This window comes from Apus apus, chromosome 1, assembly GCF_020740795.1.
Source record: "Apus apus isolate bApuApu2 chromosome 1, bApuApu2.pri.cur, whole genome shotgun sequence".
NCBI lineage: Eukaryota > Metazoa > Chordata > Aves > Apodiformes > Apodidae > Apus > Apus apus.
Window position 1 is genome coordinate 92,155,223 of NC_067282.1, and position 18,144 is coordinate 92,173,366.

General features: G+C 40.4%; 1 protein-coding gene across 2 annotated transcripts in view; it reads right to left on the reverse strand.

Annotated features, from left to right (window-relative positions):
* The window catches only part of APP (amyloid beta precursor protein), a 211,738-nt gene that overhangs the window by 143,759 nt on the left and 49,835 nt on the right, over nt 1–18,144 (reverse strand). For both annotated transcript variants that reach the window (XM_051625412.1, XM_051625418.1), the window contains exon 3: nt 2,138–2,267. In XM_051625412.1, the coding sequence (XP_051481372.1) occupies nt 2,138–2,267 (130 nt within the window). The remainder of the gene's footprint in view (nt 1–2,137; nt 2,268–18,144) is intronic.

An 18,144-nucleotide genomic window follows, 5' to 3' on the forward strand; every position in this document is an offset into this window, starting at 1 on the left:
GATGACAAACACAAGTGCAAGCAGACAACTTCATAAGCCTCAATTACAAGGATATCAGTAAAAAATAGCATAGGGTGGATTTTAAAATATAAAACAGGAGCTAAGCGCAAAGCACTAATGGGAACAAGGTGTTTAAATGTCTCAAAATTTTTGCCTCCAGCAAGCAATGCCTACCCTGCTACCTAAGATAGGAGACAGTCAACTCCTGCTAATTTTTAATTCAAAACTGTAAGTCAGGAAAGACACCTTAAAAGTCCAAGTCCAGTTCCTGACTCCTGCAGGGAATTGCATATAACCCTTTCATAAATTTATGAGCTTCGTTCTAAATTACTAGACTTCTTATTCTTTCTAACAGAAGACCACTGTAGCTCCTCAATCTTGCAGAAACTTCCTCATAATTTCAAGATTAAATTTATTCATGGCCAATTTATATTCATTTGCTTTTGTGATGACACTGCCTTTTATCTTAAATTAGGTTGTAAGTTCTCCAGGGCACTGACCAAATCTACATAAGTATAGCGAATCCTGAGCACAATAGATCTGTGACCATAATTCAGAGTTTTACTTATGATGAAAACAAATAATAAAATTATTTTTTATAGTTCCACTGGTCTGATTACCTCCCACCACATCTCTAATTAATGAAAGTGCACTCAAATGGAATCTAATCAAATATATAATGATGAAGCTAGGTGAGACTGCAGTTCTGCCCCACCTCTAACAAGTCATTTATCTGGCTCTACAAGGATTTTGACACTATACAATGATATTTTTATCTTGATTGTGGAAAACTAAAGAAAACATAGCAACAAATGGGTAGAAGAGAACATCCCTTTCAGCATTAAAGTTTTTGGTAGAAGTGACCAACTTAACTCACACAGAAGTCCAGAAAGCACACAAAAAGCAGCAGGTTCCTTCCTGCAGCCAGGACTTATTCCTAGAAGTAAGTCCTCCCCCTCATCAAAAGTCTTGAATTTGGGTTCTCCTTGAACACTTTTGCTCAGACAAAAATTGTTATTCTTGCCTGCATTAGCACCAGCAATGATGTACTTCAGGTCTAAAAATGCCTATTTCATATCCGTACATACAAGCATCAGATCTAAAAACTTAGCTGAACAATAAAATTTCCCTGATACTTCATGGTATAGGTTGTGCACATCTGCTGCTTTGGCACCTTTGCCCACAGCAGTACCATGCTTGTTGGATACTCTGCAGTCCTATCTTTCTTAAATTGGCACTCTCACTGCCTGGGCATCAGGCAGACAGCACCATGCATTTTACCTATTCTACATAAATGAACAAAAAAGCTATAAAGATTGTGCATTTTCTGAATCTTTTTCATAATTTCTTTCATAGAATAACTGGCCTGAGATGCTTTCCAGATATTTTTGCCGCCCCAGCTTAGCAGCAAAAAAGCAGGTTGTAACTCTAAACTCCAGCATTTAAACTAGGCACCTGACTTAGGACAATTCAAATGGCAATGTTAAAACAACATATTTAAATAGTGTGTGGAATAATCTCAAGCAAATATTGTGCCTAGAATATTAATGAAAACAAGAAATTAACATGATTCTGTTTTCTGAATGCTGACATAAGTAAAAGTTAGCAAAAAATTAAGGACTCCCTTTTAAATTGGTGAAATCAATTCAAAGCACCTAGGACACCGGAGAGAATAGCAAGCAACTGCTACAAAAATAAAGCCGTAGAAAGAAATTATAATCTAGCTTTTGCTTGCTCTCAATAAAAACAGATTCTCATTGTCTTTCACAGTAAGAGACAAAAGTATTAGACTTTAAAAAAAAATAATGGAGGAAAAAGTATTTATTTAGGGAAAAGATGGATAGCTTACAAGCAAAAAAACTGTAAAGTGGGTGCACACATGCATGTCCGTATGGGAGGAAAAGAGGGGTAAAATAGATAATGACAAAAATGAAGACAGTTAGCAGAAACATATCATGAAAATAGTACCCAGAAGAGCAGGAGTATTTTCTCTCTAGTTAATGCTGGACAATACCCACCCGAAAGCAGGTGATAATACAGAGATGTACAAGTGATTTATACAGATTCTCAATCTTTTTCATTAAGAGAATGAAAAACCCAAGAGCAGGAAAAAATGGACTGAAAGTCAGTCACTCACCCAAACACCTGTAGGGAACCACAATATGGGGGTGGCCGTTGCACTGCTTCCATCCCCTCTTGCACCAGTTCTGGATCGTAACTGGCTGGTTGGCTTCAACGACATTGGTGATTTGTAATTCAGGGTAGACCTAGTGTTAAAAGTATAAAAAAGACAACTGTTATCACAAGTATGCACTCTGGGTCATGTATGTTACATGTGTTTGTAACATGGATATCACTCATTTTCCTGTCTTCTCTCTCCTGTTGTGTAATATATGCACTTACCTGGAAAGCTGGTGACTTTGTTCATCAGTGAAAACGTGTGGCTGCCAGCTCAGAATAGGATGGTGGTAGCAGCTGGCTGTCAAAATATAACTTGGCCATTTATACTTGCTTAAGCTAAAGATCAGCTAAACAGGTGTCTCACACTTGACTAAAATATGCTCTCCTCCAGATCTAGGCTATTTGCTTTCCTTGCAAAACTCCACATATTGGGCCAAATCTCCACACATCTGCTCTTAATAATGCAGTACACTTCTACACCCACAACGAAGCCACCATGCCACAAACCGTGTCACCAGCAAATTGTATGACTATTTTATTGGCAAGCCACAACTTTAATCAAGCTGTATATATTTGACTTTTTCTCTCCTTCAGTCACTTTATCCCATCCCCCTTTTACATATTAATAGTCAGTAATGACCTCTCTCACCACGGATCTTTTGCTAACCTTTTGTGCAGACCCACCTTGCAGTCACCTTCTACATATGCATTTTATTGGGAGTACACTGCATCACACAACACTGCAGTTCAAGCTGTGGAAGGATTTCAGAGCATGTAAACCACAATTTTTTTGGATAAAATGTAATGGGAATGTCTTCCTGGAGAAAACCTAACGGGTGGTTAGTCCACACCACCAGGCTATAGCTAACCAAAGCAAAGCCTGTTAAGCACACCCAGCATGGATGCTTAGCCCCTGTTGCTGCACTCCACACTCCCAAACCTCACTGCCATCATGGCAGCTCCAAGCACAGCCTATGGCTCTCGCTTTAGATTTTTGAAATTGGTTATCTATCAGTCCTATCATTAAACTCAGAAGGTACTAGTTTTCCTTCACCTCAAGCAATCCTTACCAATTTCTGAGTATCAGATCTGAGGATTTAGGTGGACTAGAAACTACAGTCTATTCATACCAGCCAATGAAAAACAGAAATAGGAACAAGAGTGAGGAAAAGCAAGTAATTGTCCAAAACAGATGCTTAGAAAATCACCACCAGAACCTCCACATCTCTGCCTTGAGGAAAAGGATTAATCTTAATCATGTATTACCCCGAAGAACACAGCATCCCAGTGGGCCAGTGCCTCCTGGCACTCCACCGGCTGAAGGTTTAAAATGTATCTGTGACAAAAATGAAGCATGCAGGCTGCATAACTGCAGCCCTAGTAAAAGTTTCAAACTTTACAAGACACTAATAAACAACAATACAAGCTTTTCAGGTTTGAGATCAATAGTCTTGAAATAAATGTGGCCTGGTCCACAGACAGAGTAACAACAGAAAGTAATCAAAGCATGATTGGAAATACTTGGGAAGAACTTCTTACTTTCACTAACAGGAAGGACCTAGTATAAATGTAAAATTGAACTACTTTAACGGCTTAATGCACAAAACAAGACCAAGTATGCTAACAATCCAAGGAAATTACTACAGAAAGAAGAACTACTTAAACAATGCACTTTATACTAAAGAGATTGAACATCAGCCTTGCTTTCTGTTTAAAAAAAAGTGTTTCTTAATCAGCTACCTTTTGTTTTTTGCTGAAGCGCATTACGGAACCCATCTGATACCTTTTTGCCAGCTTCAACAGTAACCTCAGCTCACTACAACAGATGGTTAAAGTTTGCGCAGTCTTCATATACAGCCTTCTATGTTAACCCACCATATGAGATACAGTTTACTTCAAGAAAGTCCACAGAGTAGAACTGAAAAATTAGGAGTGAAAGTTTCCAGCACTCAGATGACTGTAACTTTGCTTTGCTCCTTTTGTCAGCAGGTGACCAGGACTCATGGTCATCATCCGCATTATAAATACACCACAATTTTTACACTACTCGCAGAAAGTGGCTCCAGAGGCACTTGCTGCTCCCCCTGCTCCATCAGCACTTCAAATACTGAACTCTGAACTGAAACAGCAAGGTTGCAAATTCAAGGAAAGCTCCCTTTCTTCTTCAGTCTCTTTATCTTTTACCTTAGGTCTGCCCCCAGTTTCACCAAATAGGTCTGCATACGTTCATGCTCTTTACTCGTCACAGCACTGCCAAAATGGATTAGGATGTCACCACGGCAGGCAATTTCACACCTCAACTGCTGTGTAAATATTACACTGCCAGGCACTGTAGCTGCCTCCAGAGCTAAGAGGCAAGATGCAAGAGAAATATTTTATTTTCTTTGGACACTTCCTTATGCACCTGACATGCTGTGCTCTTCCAAGTTAATTTGTCTGCAAACATCATATCTGAATAATTACAACCCACAGTTACATAATGTCAAATGCTGTCACAAAACACGTGCTTGATATATTTTCATGTCACCAACACATTCTGATTGGGCACATTTTAACATTCCTCAGGGTTAACTGTCACTTGTCAGGTAAAGAGGAAGTAAATGTCTTATTTAAGACAACTAAGAAACATTCACAGTAGTTGGGTTAGAATGTTATAAAAACAATTCAGGAAAAAAACCTCAAAGCACTTTCTTATGCATCCACGGCAACATCTAAACATCTTTAAAATTATAGAAAACAGGATTCTAATTCATGAGAACAAAGACACAGTTGCTTTCTTGAGGTTAATTTCTTATGAGCAAGAAACTATTAGAATCATAGAACCATTCCGGCTGGAAATGACCCTTGGGATCATCAAGTCCAACCATCATCCCTACTCTCCAAAGCACTCCCCTAAACTATATCCACTAACGTCACATCCATTACTGTACACACATTACTGTAGACCCTTTTTGAAACAGTAAGACTGGGGGGATGGAGAAGATATATATATTTCTTATTTTTCCTTTTTCCTAAAACCAGAAGTTTAACTTCTGGTTAGTACAGTGGACCAAATTCTAAGTACTTAACAGTATTAGTCAAAGGCACACTAGGATGAAAAAATACAAAGGCGGCCTTCTGTTTCTACATCAGTTACTAAACTTCTAACTTCCTCTGACAGTTCACACAAAGCTCTGTCCACTCTTCACAAGAGAACACAGGCTTTGAGTTTCATTATCAATAGGTCAATGCCAACAATGCTTATGCACTGAGGAAGTTTTCCACACTAGACTTACATAAGGTATTTGCTCTGAACTGAAGTGGGACCTACTTAGTGGCACAGAAAAATGAGACTTGTATTTATTTATAGTGTCCCTAATGAGACACTGCTCCTTCTAGAGTCAGAGCGAGCAGCTCCAGAAAGTTATAAGAAGCAAACTTCCAATATTTTTGTAGCTTACTGCAGAGTAATTCCTTTAATGCACCTAAGAAGAAGGGGTGCACAAAACAGAGGTCAATGTAATCTAAAAGTTTTAACTGGCAATCAAAAGTTATATCTAGATCTCAATTTACTTCCATTTTCATTACTAAGTTTCCTTGTATACCCACTTCAGAAACAAAAATTTAAAAAGCCTCTGAACTCGGGCTACTGAAAATGTAATCTTGTTTACACTAGCATTTACCCCTACCAAATCTGATGACACATGGATTTAGGACTAGAATGTAGATGTGCTTAATAAAAGAAAGGGTATTTTGATCTGCCTACATATAAAGGTGTTGATGTGAACAGGAAACTGGTCAAATACGTGTTACCCAACCAGAGATTAGGAATTAATTTGAAACAAATCTGAGAAAAACAAAAAGATATGGCAGAATAAAAGACTAAAGGAAAGTAGTGGATGGGCCACCACCACAGCTGTCCCTCCTGCCTGTGGAAGAAAGACCAGCCAAGAGGCCTTTTGGCATTGCTGGTGAAGGCAAGTGCATCCCCAGGACCCTGGGGCACTGGGAGCACCAGCGGCTGGCATGGGACAGGGAGGCCGTTTGAGGAAGGGCAAGTGGGACAACGGGTGACAGCCACTGGGCAATGTGAGCTCCCCACAGTACACTGCAGGCAAGAGGGGGGCATGGCCCTTCCTGGAACACCAGGCCTAGTGACAGGGCCAGCAGCTCAGGACTTGGGTAAATTGGAAGGAGTTCAAAGAAGAGTCAAAGAGCAATGATGAGATCACATATCCTGCACAGAGGAAGTGCTCAATGCCAGGAATAGTCCATTTAATAGAGCCAAAACTGGCTGCAGCTTACAACAAACTCCAGAAATTTAAAATTTGCTAACATCTCAATGTATCGCACAACTAGCTAGCAAGAGTTACTGAATATTGAGACAGAACAGCTGTGACCCCAAGGGTGCTTCTCCAAGTAGCCTACCCACTACTAGTAGTTCCTCTATTAAAATGGGAAATGGCTACCTAACAAGGAGACTCCTACTCAGCCACTGCAGTGACACTTGGAAATGGGTCCTATGGACACTAGCTGTCTTGGATGATTCTCCTGATCCATACAGGACCACAGACCAGCTGAGTTTGGAAAGGACCTCTGGAGCTCACCTGACCCAACTCCCCTGCTCAAGCAGGGCCACCCAGAGCTGGCTGCCTAGGACTGCTTCCAGATAACTTTTGATTATCGCAAGGATTCCACAGCCTCTCTTAGTAACCTCTGCCAGAGCCAGTAGTAAATGCAACTGAAATCTCTAAAGAGATTTTTTTATTTTTTAATCGGTCCTTGATATATGACTATACAGATACGTTTCTCCACCCAGTCCTACATGCTCCAAAGAAGTAAACAAACTCTGTACATCTTGGTGCAATCTTGAAGCAGTATTTCAGCATAACCGTATGAGAGGTAAGTTACCTCAGATACTAAAAGGCATTTAGATTAAAAAAATGTAGTATTTCATCTCTTCATATTATTTATCTTCTAGAGCAACTCTGACCAATCAGAATCTTGCTTCTTGACACTGCTTCCCACAGTATTTTCATAGAAAAACCGGCTGCTCATGGCTTGGATGGGCATACATTTTGCTGGGTTAAAAACTGGTTGGATGGCCAGGTCCAAAGATTTGTAATCAATGGAGTTAAATCCAGCTAGTGGCCGGTCATGAGTCATGTTCGCCAGGGCTCAGTATTGGGGCCACTCCTGTTTCACATCTTTATCAATGATTTAGATGAGGGGATAGAGTGCATAATTAGTAAATTTTCAGATTACATTAAACTGGGTGGAAGTGTTGATGTGTCTGAGGGCAGGGAGGCTCTGCAGAGGGATCTAGACAGGCTGGATCAATGGGCCAAGGCCAATTCCAAGAGTTTCAATAAGGCCAAATGTGGGGCACTGCACTTCAGCCACAAAACCCCCCAGCAGTGCTACAGGCTTTGGGAGGAGTGGCTGGAGAGCTGCCCAGCTAAGGACCTTGGTGTGTTGATTGACAGCCAGCTGAACATGAGCCAGCAGTGTGCCCAGGTGGCCAAGGCCAACAGCATCCTGACTGCATAAGAAATAGTGTGACCAGCAGGACCAGGGAGGCAAACTTACATCTGTACTCAACACCAGTGAAGCCACAACCCAAGTACTGTGTTGAGTTTGGGGCCCCTCCTCACTACAGAAAGGACATTGAGCTACTAGAGCATGTCCAAAGAAGGGCAATGAAGCTGATGAAGGGTTTGGAGCATATGTCTTAGGAGGGGTTGGCTGAAGGAGCTGGGGTTGTTTAGCCTAGAGAAAAGGAGGCTGAGGGGAGACTTTTTTGCTCTCTACAACTACCTGAAAGGAGGTTGTAGTGAGGTGGTAATCAGTCTGTTCAATCAAGTTATAAGTGAAAGGACAAGAGGTAATGGCCTCAAGTTGCGACAGCAGAGGTTTAGATTGGATATTAGGAAGTATTTCTATACTGAAGAATGGTCAGGCATTGGAACGGGCTGGCCAGGGCAGTCGTGGAGTCACCGTCCCTGTAGGTATTTAAGAGTCATAGAGGCATAGTACTAAGGGATATGGTTTAGTTAAGAACTTGTCAGTGTTACGTTGATGGTTGGACTTGATGATCTTTAAGGTCTTTTCCAACCAAAGTAATTCTGTGATTCTTTTATAGTATTTTTAAAGAATTTTTTTAAATGTTTGCAAGGTTAGCTGATAATTAGAAGGTTAGTGGTGCTTTTTCAATTCACTTCTGCATTTTTACTAAACAATTAAAACAACACCAGAAATAAATATATATAACTATTTGCCTCTGTGTTTTAAATGGACGAAGACTTTTTTTTAACACTTCAGTGAAGTAGTCTGCAAAGCTACTGCAAGCACAAAAGAACACACACATTTAATAACCAGTGTTTAGGAAGACTGATCTTAAAATGCTTGTGGAAAATGTCCTCTGACAGCAAGGCTGAAGGATAGCTAAACAATGCTTCAACTATGAAAGAAAGCCTTTGGTTGCAGATTAACAAATTATAGATTTATCAACACTATTTCTCTTTCTTTATAGAGTATATTATTAAATAAAATCTTTCTGAAGATTTTCCTATCAGAAGGCAGAAACAAAGTGTCATGTTAAAACCACAGAAAAAAACCAACACACACTTGCTTCCCAGTATTTTGCATAGATAGGTTACTGAAGAGCAGTAACTAACAGACACCTTACACTGTTTTTCAAGCATTTGGCATGTCCATGCAGAGAAAGAATACAGTAACTATTTCTGTGTGTCCATGCAGTGTCTCTGCAAGACTTCATATCTAGGACTTTGGAAGCAGCAATGTTACAGAGTTCAGCTGTCCCAGATCAGCTGCAGCAGTAGTAGCATCACATGAGCAGCAGTGACACAAGCACTGTCAACCCTGAATGACATGTCTTGTTCTCAGTCTTGCAGACTGTATCAGGATGATATACAGCTATATACAGATTCAAGTTATTATACATGTCTAGTGTAAAAATATTCAAAGTTTATCACTGTTTTTTTATAACTGCTTTTCTACATTATTATAGAAGGTCATGGTATAAAGGTAATTTTGAATCTTCATTGATTAAGGCCTGAACTCAGAATTGAGACTTGAGAAGCAGAAACTTCTAGAGAGTCTGGTTGTTCGGTTTTATTTTCTTTTTTTTTAGTTTTTTTTGTAGTTTTGGTGTTCGCTGCTTTTTTTTTTTTTACTGAATTACTCAAAGTCATGTAACTTAAAGGCAGTAACATCCCTCCTTCTCTGTCGCTTCAACTATGCCCTATCATGCCTGACCAAGCTCAGTCACACGCCCCCGACTTTCTCAACCATGGCACTTCTACACACAGAAGCAAAGCTACAGGGCTAGTTGGCACCCCAGCTTTTCCTGTCGTTTTCTGTAACCCAATCAACTTCTTAACTTGCTCAAAGAGAATTATGAAAGGAGAATCAAACACAGCACCAGCTGCACTGGAGCAGTTTCCAAACCCACCATGACAAGCAAGAGGAAGAGCAAGGCAACCAAAATGGAACAGCTCTGTCCCTGTACCACAAATCCCAGGTATCTGCTGCTGCAACTTAATCAGAATAACATCACAGGTATTTGCACTTCTAATTACCACTTGGAAAGAGAGAACCCTTTTAACCCCACAGTTTAAAAGAAAACAGAAGTAATACATTCTTAAAAGCAAAATTCTTAAAACCACACCAAATTACTTTGATTAAATAAATAAAACCAAGCTGAGTGTCTTCCAAACTAGACAGGGAAATATTTTGATTCAAGCCTAGGACAAGTTGCCAAAGACATAATATTTCCCATCTTCAGCCACATCACCTAATAGCCATGCATAACAGCCTTCACTTTCTAAGGGCTAGAGCCTCACTAGCTATCTGAGTCACCCCTCATCCTCATCTAGGAGCTTCACATATTGCTTTTGAAACTACTTCTTAGGGCACATCTGACAAATCATCCTCCTCCCTTCCCAGTGTCTCAACTGCTTCACTATTACACACAGAGTCAAGAGTTTCCTGCCATGGAAATCACCCACTATTTCCACTCCTTCCACCCCCATTCTTGCCTCTCCAATCCACTCATCTTGGCATGCTGCTAGTTCCTATTTCCAATCTGTCTGCCCATCCTGTGATTCCCAAGTTGCATGCTAAGAAGCCAATGCTCTATCCTCTTCTCCTAAGCAATTTTTAAACATGTTCATTTTCTCCACCAAGCATGCAAAGCCAGCATACATTTAACCACTCTAACTAGTTTTGTTCATTACTGATCCTATCCTATGGAAAGAAAAAAAACAACAAACAAACTAAACAAAACAAAACCACACACAAAAAAACAACCCACACAAACCTGGTGGGTGTGTGTGTACGGAGCTGGCTATTATCCACAAACGGGGTGAGGATTTGGGGGCAGAGAGGAAGAAGAGATCAAGAAGTTGCTGCAGTTTCATGTCCTGGTCATGAGAACACGCAGTCACACTTGAGCAGTGTATATACAAAATCCTGGTATAGTCCCCTAAGTGCTTTTGGTATTGACAACAGTGGAAACAGGAGATGGTTTTAGTACAGCCATCAGCTGGGTGGGTTCACCCATATATATCTATATATATATGAACCCTTCAAAATTCCTAACATGCTTTTATCTGGAATTTCATGGATGACTGCAACTTACCTTGCAATTAAAGCATTCAGATGAACTGCCAGATACAAGGTAGGCCTGCTCAACCTTAATTCATGCACAGGGCTCCACGCATTAACGCACACTGGCTTTTCTCTAAGGGCTTGCCTCTGCACACAGGCAAGGCAGAAGCCTACGGAAGGAGAAGTAAGGCTGCACGGACAAACACATTCTCCTCATTGCCTCTCAAGTCCTTAATTTTATAACACAAGCATGTTTGCATACAGTAAGAAAAGCAAACAAAAAATCTTAGCCCTGCCAGGCAAATTCTGCCTACCATGTCAAGTCTCTAAAGTCCTTCCTGCGTAATTAGAGGATACCCAGCTGCTCATACCGTAAAACCTCAGAGTAAACAGGGTTGAACCTCTGGTCCAAACCTCTTCCCTTTAGGTATGATATAAGACTTCATCCAACCCACTCTCTCTTTAAAGGTTGCCTGAAGCACTGTGTCACTGTATCAAGGAAGGTGAGACATCTGGAGTGCCTGGGTCTGGTTTTCCAGATTCTCCAGCAGGCTGCCATCCCACCACAGCAGTATCAGTGGGAGAAAGGCAAGGCATAGTGCTCTCCTGGCAGTGGCTTCTTTCTCAATCACACCAACACATGAAATACCAGTGATCTGTACAGAACAACTAACATAAAGAAGAATTTTAAACCAAACTGTGCTGGCTACAGTACCAGCATCCACGGGACTGCAATAAAGGCTCAGCTACTTGACCAGGATCTCCAGGAGCAGTCATTTCTAAAACTGTTCTCTTTAAAAAGCAAACATTAAAAGACAAAACAAACCGAGAAAGCAAAAAAAAACCCCACCAAAAAAACATACAAACAAAACCAAAACAACAAAAAACCCAAACCAAAACAACAAAGAAACAACACACCAAACAACAAAGTCTGACCTGTTTTTTCTTTGTATTATCATACTTAAGATGAAACAGTGTATTTCATCTCAGGCCTGATACATTTCAATAGGAGACAAAAGGGCAATTTCTGGCCAAAGATGGTGTACAATTCTGAAAACATTAAATTAAGCAATTTAAGATCTTTGTGAATACTATATGTTCAAATTTACAATTTCCTTTTCCGCAGGTTTTGAAATAAATCAATATAAATGGGCTACAGTAGACATTTAAATTTGTAAAAATTACTTACCTTAAATAGCTTTGCAAGTTTCACCTAAAGAAATCTCCCATCATCCTGTCAAATATGTGACTATAACTGAGCTGTTAGTTTGTTGAGTAGATTACATTACAAAGCATACTTAAACAGCAGCACAAAATCCATGAAAATATACTTGAAAAAAATGTAATTGTTCTCTATTCAACAATTTCCAAGGTCCACTACTTATGAAATGACCCACTTTATGTCAAAGTTGTCCTCAGGGCCTTGCAAGAACTGTCACAAAGTAATAGGCCTGGGAACTAATTTTTAATAATCTAATTAATTTATGCATTCTTGAGTTTACTGTGGACCTAGCCAAAGGGTAATTTATTAATCTAAGAGCCTAGGTTCAGCTGTATGCATGCCCCAAGAGACAAATATGGCTGCAATTTCCCTTTTCATGAAATCAGCTTCAAGCTCTATTACCAAGAATGGGAAGCGATAATATAAGGTCATATTCTGTAACTGTGATTATACTCACAAAATGTTAGGGGTTGGAATGGACCTTGAATGATCATCTAGTCCAACTCCCCTGCCAGAGCAGGATCACCTAGAACAGATCACACAGGAACGTGTCCAGGTGGGTTTTGAATGTCTCCAGAGAAGGACACTCCACAACCTCTCTGGGCAGCCTGTTCCAGTGCTCTGTCACTCTCACAGTAAAAAAGTTTTTTCTGATGTTTACATGGAACCTCCTATGTTCCAGTTTGCACCCATTGCCCCTTGTCCTATCACCAGATATCACTGGAAAAAAACCTGGCTCTGTCCTCCTGACACTCACCCTTAATGTATTTGTAAACATTGATGAGGTCGCCCCTCAGTCTCCTCTAAGCTCAAGAGACCCAGCTCCCTCAGCCTTTCCTCATAAGGGAGATGTTCCACTCCCTTAATCATCTTTGTGGCTCTGCACTGGACTCTCTCAAGTAGTTCCCTTCAAGAACAACATGGGGTTGTTCTTCCCCACAGGCAAGACTCTACACTTGCCCTTGTTGAATTTCATCAAGTTTCTCCTCGCCCAACTCTCCAGCCTGTCCAGGTCTCGCTGAACGTCAGCAAAGCCTTCTGGTGTGTCAGCCACTCCTCTCCATTTAGTGTCATCAGCAAACTTGCTGAGGTCACACTGCTCCCTCATCCAGGTGGCTGATGAAAATATTGAATAGTACCGGTCCCAGTACTGACCCCTGAAGGACTCCACTAGTCACAGATCTCCAACTAGATTCTGCCCCATTGACCACAACTCTCTGACTTCTTCCTTTCAACCAGTTCATGATCCGCCTCACTGCCTGATCATCCAGACCACACTTCCTCAGTTTATCTACGAGGATGCTGAGGGGCGACCTCATTAATGTTTATAAATATGCTAAGGGCGAGTGTCAGGAGGATAGAGCCAGGCTTTTTTCAGTGATGTCCAGTGATAGGACAAGGGGCAATGGGTGCAAACTGGAACATAGGAAGTTCCATGTAAACATGAGGAAAAACTTTTTTACTGCGAGAGTGACAGAGCACTGGAACAGGCTGCCCAGAGAGGTTGTGGAGTCTCCTTCACTGGAGACATTCAAAACCCACCTGGACACATTCCTGTGTGATGTGCTCTAGGTGACCCTGCTCTGGCAGGGGAGTTGGACTAGATGATCTTTCAAGGTCCCTTCCAACCCCTAACATTCTGTGCTGCTGTGAATTCTTTTCTAAAGCCACGGAGAGCTATGTAAGACAAGAATAAAATGGTGTATTATAAACATTACTGAGACTCCGGCAGAAATTTGCTTCACACACCCATGTTGGGGATAAAAGGGGAGGAAAATAGTCAAGTCCAGCATGACAACCAGGTAATGGATGCCTCAGGAGGTCACACAAGGAAGGAAATCTGCTGAGGAAGCAGCTCAAACATACATGGTGTAAATTCTGCTTTATATGGAACAGAACCTACTGCTCATGTCTTTGTTAACACTCACAAGGCATTACTGAAAGCTAATGACTAACACCACACTAAGAAATCTTCATTAACTATTAAAAGTATTACAGCTCCCCAGATCACTTAAAATTCACTTTTACTCATAAATTGCACTTACTGTTAATCTAATTCTGCTTCATGACATTTCAAATCCCTAGGGTGATGGGAGAAGAGAAGAAGGGTATGGAGAGGTCTGTAACAACTGCTACCTGCAAATGTCTTTGCAACAGAGCTTGGAAATTTGTCCAAGAAAAAAGCAAAAATTCCGGTTTATTTTAGTAAACTGGTTGCTTCCTTCACTTTCAGTTGCCAAATTAGACTGAAAACCCAACTCCAAATTGTTCACACAGCACAGGAGAGGTTAAAGGCCAAAGCTTTCAAGTAATTTTTTTTCACTTAACACCTAATGAACACTGTTGCACAGCTGGTTATGGAACCTTGTAGACACGAGGAAAAAGGTTCTGACAGAAGCTGCTCGTAAAATGGTATATAAACAACAAATCTAGTTGTCCATGAAGTTCCCAGACATCTGGGCTGTCTATAGGCATCTGTACATTTAGCAGAAGCAGCTCAGAAGCCTGCAACCTAAAGAACAAATTGTCTTAGTGCTCCATCCCCCACTGAAAAAGAAGCTAAACATTTTCTTGCCAGTCTTCTTCCTCCTGCAGTCTGTTCCCATACAGATGGCAAAACATTTGAGGCCTTGTACTGCATGCTCCACTGAAGTCAATGGGGACCCTGACACTGACTTCTCTAACAGAAAGACTGAATCCATGAACTCAAAGCCACAGAAATGAAAAGTTGTTTTTTTTTCCTTCTCCCACAAAAGAACAATCTCTTGCAAGAGATTAGGATGGCTGCCAAAAGGAGAAATCAGAAGCACTTCAAGTTGCTCCCAATGATTCAACTGACCACAGTAATTTTAATCCCTACAGAACAACACTGTTGTAGCATAACGTTAAATCCAATCCATATCCAACAAAACTTCCACATCAATCTATGTAAAACCTTATTTTCATGCAGAAATAGGATGTGCATTTCCAAGAGCTCCAAGGCATAATGAGCAAAGGGAACACTAGAATAAACTGGAAAAGTCCAAGTTGATTATGAATCTTCCGAGATGTGTCAATCCTGAATTTTAAAGGACAGAGTGAGGAGTGACTCCTGCATCTGCCTTCCAATCCAAAACACTGTGCAGCTGGAACATGCCCCCTCTATATCATGCATCTCATCAGATCTCCCAACCTGCAACACCCAGGCCAAGAGCAAAGAGCATCCATCTCAGCCAGATATCATCACAAGGTCGAAAGGGCAAATATCATCACACATTTTCAGTCCATGTACTGTATGAATCAGGCTTTCAACATGAAATGGAAAAAAAAAAGTCTATTTAATATGAGTAACACCATTAACAGATTGCTGACAGTGTGACAGAGATACTTGTTGAGCTCTGACTCCCGCCCTGGGTGAACCTTCTCTGTTACTTGAAATCTGAACCGTGTTAGCTCACTAAGGGGGTCCCAGAACATGACACAAAACCCATTCCTACCATCTCCATGAGAGGAACAGGTAAATACTTCTATAATTTTTAAGAGCTTAGCACCAACTCCACTGCATAGACATTTCTGACCTTTACACGCCACAAGTTTGTAAAATATTTTGCTCTTGAAGAGGAAAACAATGAGGCTTGCAATAAGATTTCATTTCTGTTGAAGCTTGCCCTCCATTCTCACTGAGGCACAATATCCAAAGAAATACAAAGACATTACTACAGAAAATGTTCTACTGTGTGAACAAGACTTAGGCTTCAGACTGCAAATTCAGCTATTCTTAATTGCTGGGGCTCTCAAGTTGGTTTACTATCTTGCTAGCTGTTATTTTTAAGATCTGCTGGACAAATGGTATAGCAACATGAAAAATCAGGAAAGAACATGAGACCCTTGCTGAACCAACTGAGAGAGCAAGTCTGATGTGATATATCAGCCCTTTGCCTGAGTGTTCAGTTAGCGTATGTCTGATCTGTCTGACGCTGGACATCAGAGCCCTTTGCACAGGTGAAGAGGAGGTTCCTGTAACAGAACCCTACCAGGCAGATCCACAAATACCTTTCACAGAGGGAACAGTATGTGAAACCCCCAGGTACTTTACTCTTATTACTAGTAGGAAGTTCAGGGGAAGTTTTAGTATGATACAGATTAACATTTCCCATTCTGAAGCTAAGAAAACAGAAGCTTACTAATGCCCGTAAGAGGACACCACATGCTGCGTACACTGGCTGACAAAAGGTGTTGATGGAGTGGACCAGAGACTACTATAATTTCTTCTTATTAACTGTGCAACAATTTCACAATTAATTAGATGCTTGAGGCCACTAATTAGCATGTAATTGTTGTGGCTGTGTCCAACAAAACAAGCTCAGAGGACCTCAAGAACAGGATAAACTATGTAGGAAAGCTCAGTAAAGACATCAAGGAAAGAATGACAAGAAAGGGGCTTCAAGTACTATTTTACAAGTTCTATCAAACTCAGCCTTTGGAATCAAACTGACTTGCTCTTTATAATTAAAATTTTTTACTACAACAGTTTTTAACAGATTGGCATAATGAACAGTAGAAAAACTTTTTTTATATTAATTGCTATACAAACGCACACTGGCAGACACTGTGGTAACAGCAACTTAGGTGGCAGTACAACAAACAAATCATTTTTGTTCTTGCACGATCCTCCTGACAACATTAAAAGTATGGTAATTTATCGTATGTCTCTTTTTTTTTTTACTTTTGTTTCACAGTGAGACTGACAAATGATACATTTAAGATTATCTTTGTCACCCTTTCTCCAGCTGAAACTAAGTTCACTGAACTGGACTGAAGTAAAAAGAAATAAATAAAATTTGACCGTTTCAATCCACTACTTCTCGATAGAAAGGATTTTCAAACTGATGAAGAAAGAACAAACAAAAAATCCTTAACACTGCCTTAGCTTGTCCTGGGAAAGAGATTACTTCTTGCCTCACAGAACCACACCTACGCTTCTGTTTAAACTTTCGGAAATGAATAAAGCAGATCAAAGCTTTAAATGCTCTTATGTTCAGGATTATATTATGATGCAACCTACTTTATTACTGGACTCTGTGGCTTAGCAGTATCTGTTGTTTAGTAGGGTAACTGTTTAAGAGATAAGCTTTAATTTCTTTAGTACTCATGAAAGTGAGACATTAAACTAGACTGAAGTTCCTTCTCCAAAGACCAATCTAAGAAGCAAAGTCAAGTCAAAGATCTGCACAGACTTCAAAGATCTCTGAATCAAACTCCTAACGCAGTGCAAGCAGTTTTGCATTGATCTAGCGCTGCAGCCCTGCAGGTTAAAAAACCACCAGGCTAACCCTCTCACATCCCATAAGATAGCCCAGCAATTTTCCTGCAAGAAACTCTATTACATGGTTACACAATGTGAAAAATTAATACATCCCGTTAATTCGCAAATATCAAATCAACTTCTGCACTACGCTTAAGATAGGATTTAGCTTCATAAACAACACCAACAAAGAACCCTAATCCTAGAAAACAGCACATGAGACTGATGCTATTGAGTGCAGCCATTCCTCATTCACCTCCAGCTGCAAAACCCTGCCAGAAGCATAAGCAAGAGTAAATGTAGCAGCAGTTTGGGAATCTGCTATTTGAGATGAAGTTCCACATCCTTTTTCTCAAAATACTTATGGTATGCCTGTGGAAGAAGATTTCAGCAAACGACCCAAGAAAACTAAATTTCAGATTGGATAACCACTACAAGGATACTGCGTAAGGTAAGATTTCAGTCTTTGATTAATCTGTCAATTCTCCTCTGCTTCCCTGCTGTCATCACCCTGCCTAAAAAGGCCAGCCCTGTTAAGGATTCCTTTTTCTCACCTTCTTCTTTTCTCTCCTTTTTTGCATGTATCCTGATACTTTGAATCTATTTGCTTTCCAATAATGATCCTACTGCTGCCCAAAATTAAAACATGGACCCACATTTGCATGCCTGATTAACATGTGGTCTGCTCTTCACTTATAGGCTTGATCTGACATCTGTCTTCTAGACCTAACAGCATTCAATTTTCCCCATTAAAATTGTTGTTCACCACCAGAAAGAAACTTGCTGAGGAAATTCAGGTATTAACTGGATGTGTTCTGAAAATATAAAGGACCAAGAAGCAGAAAGA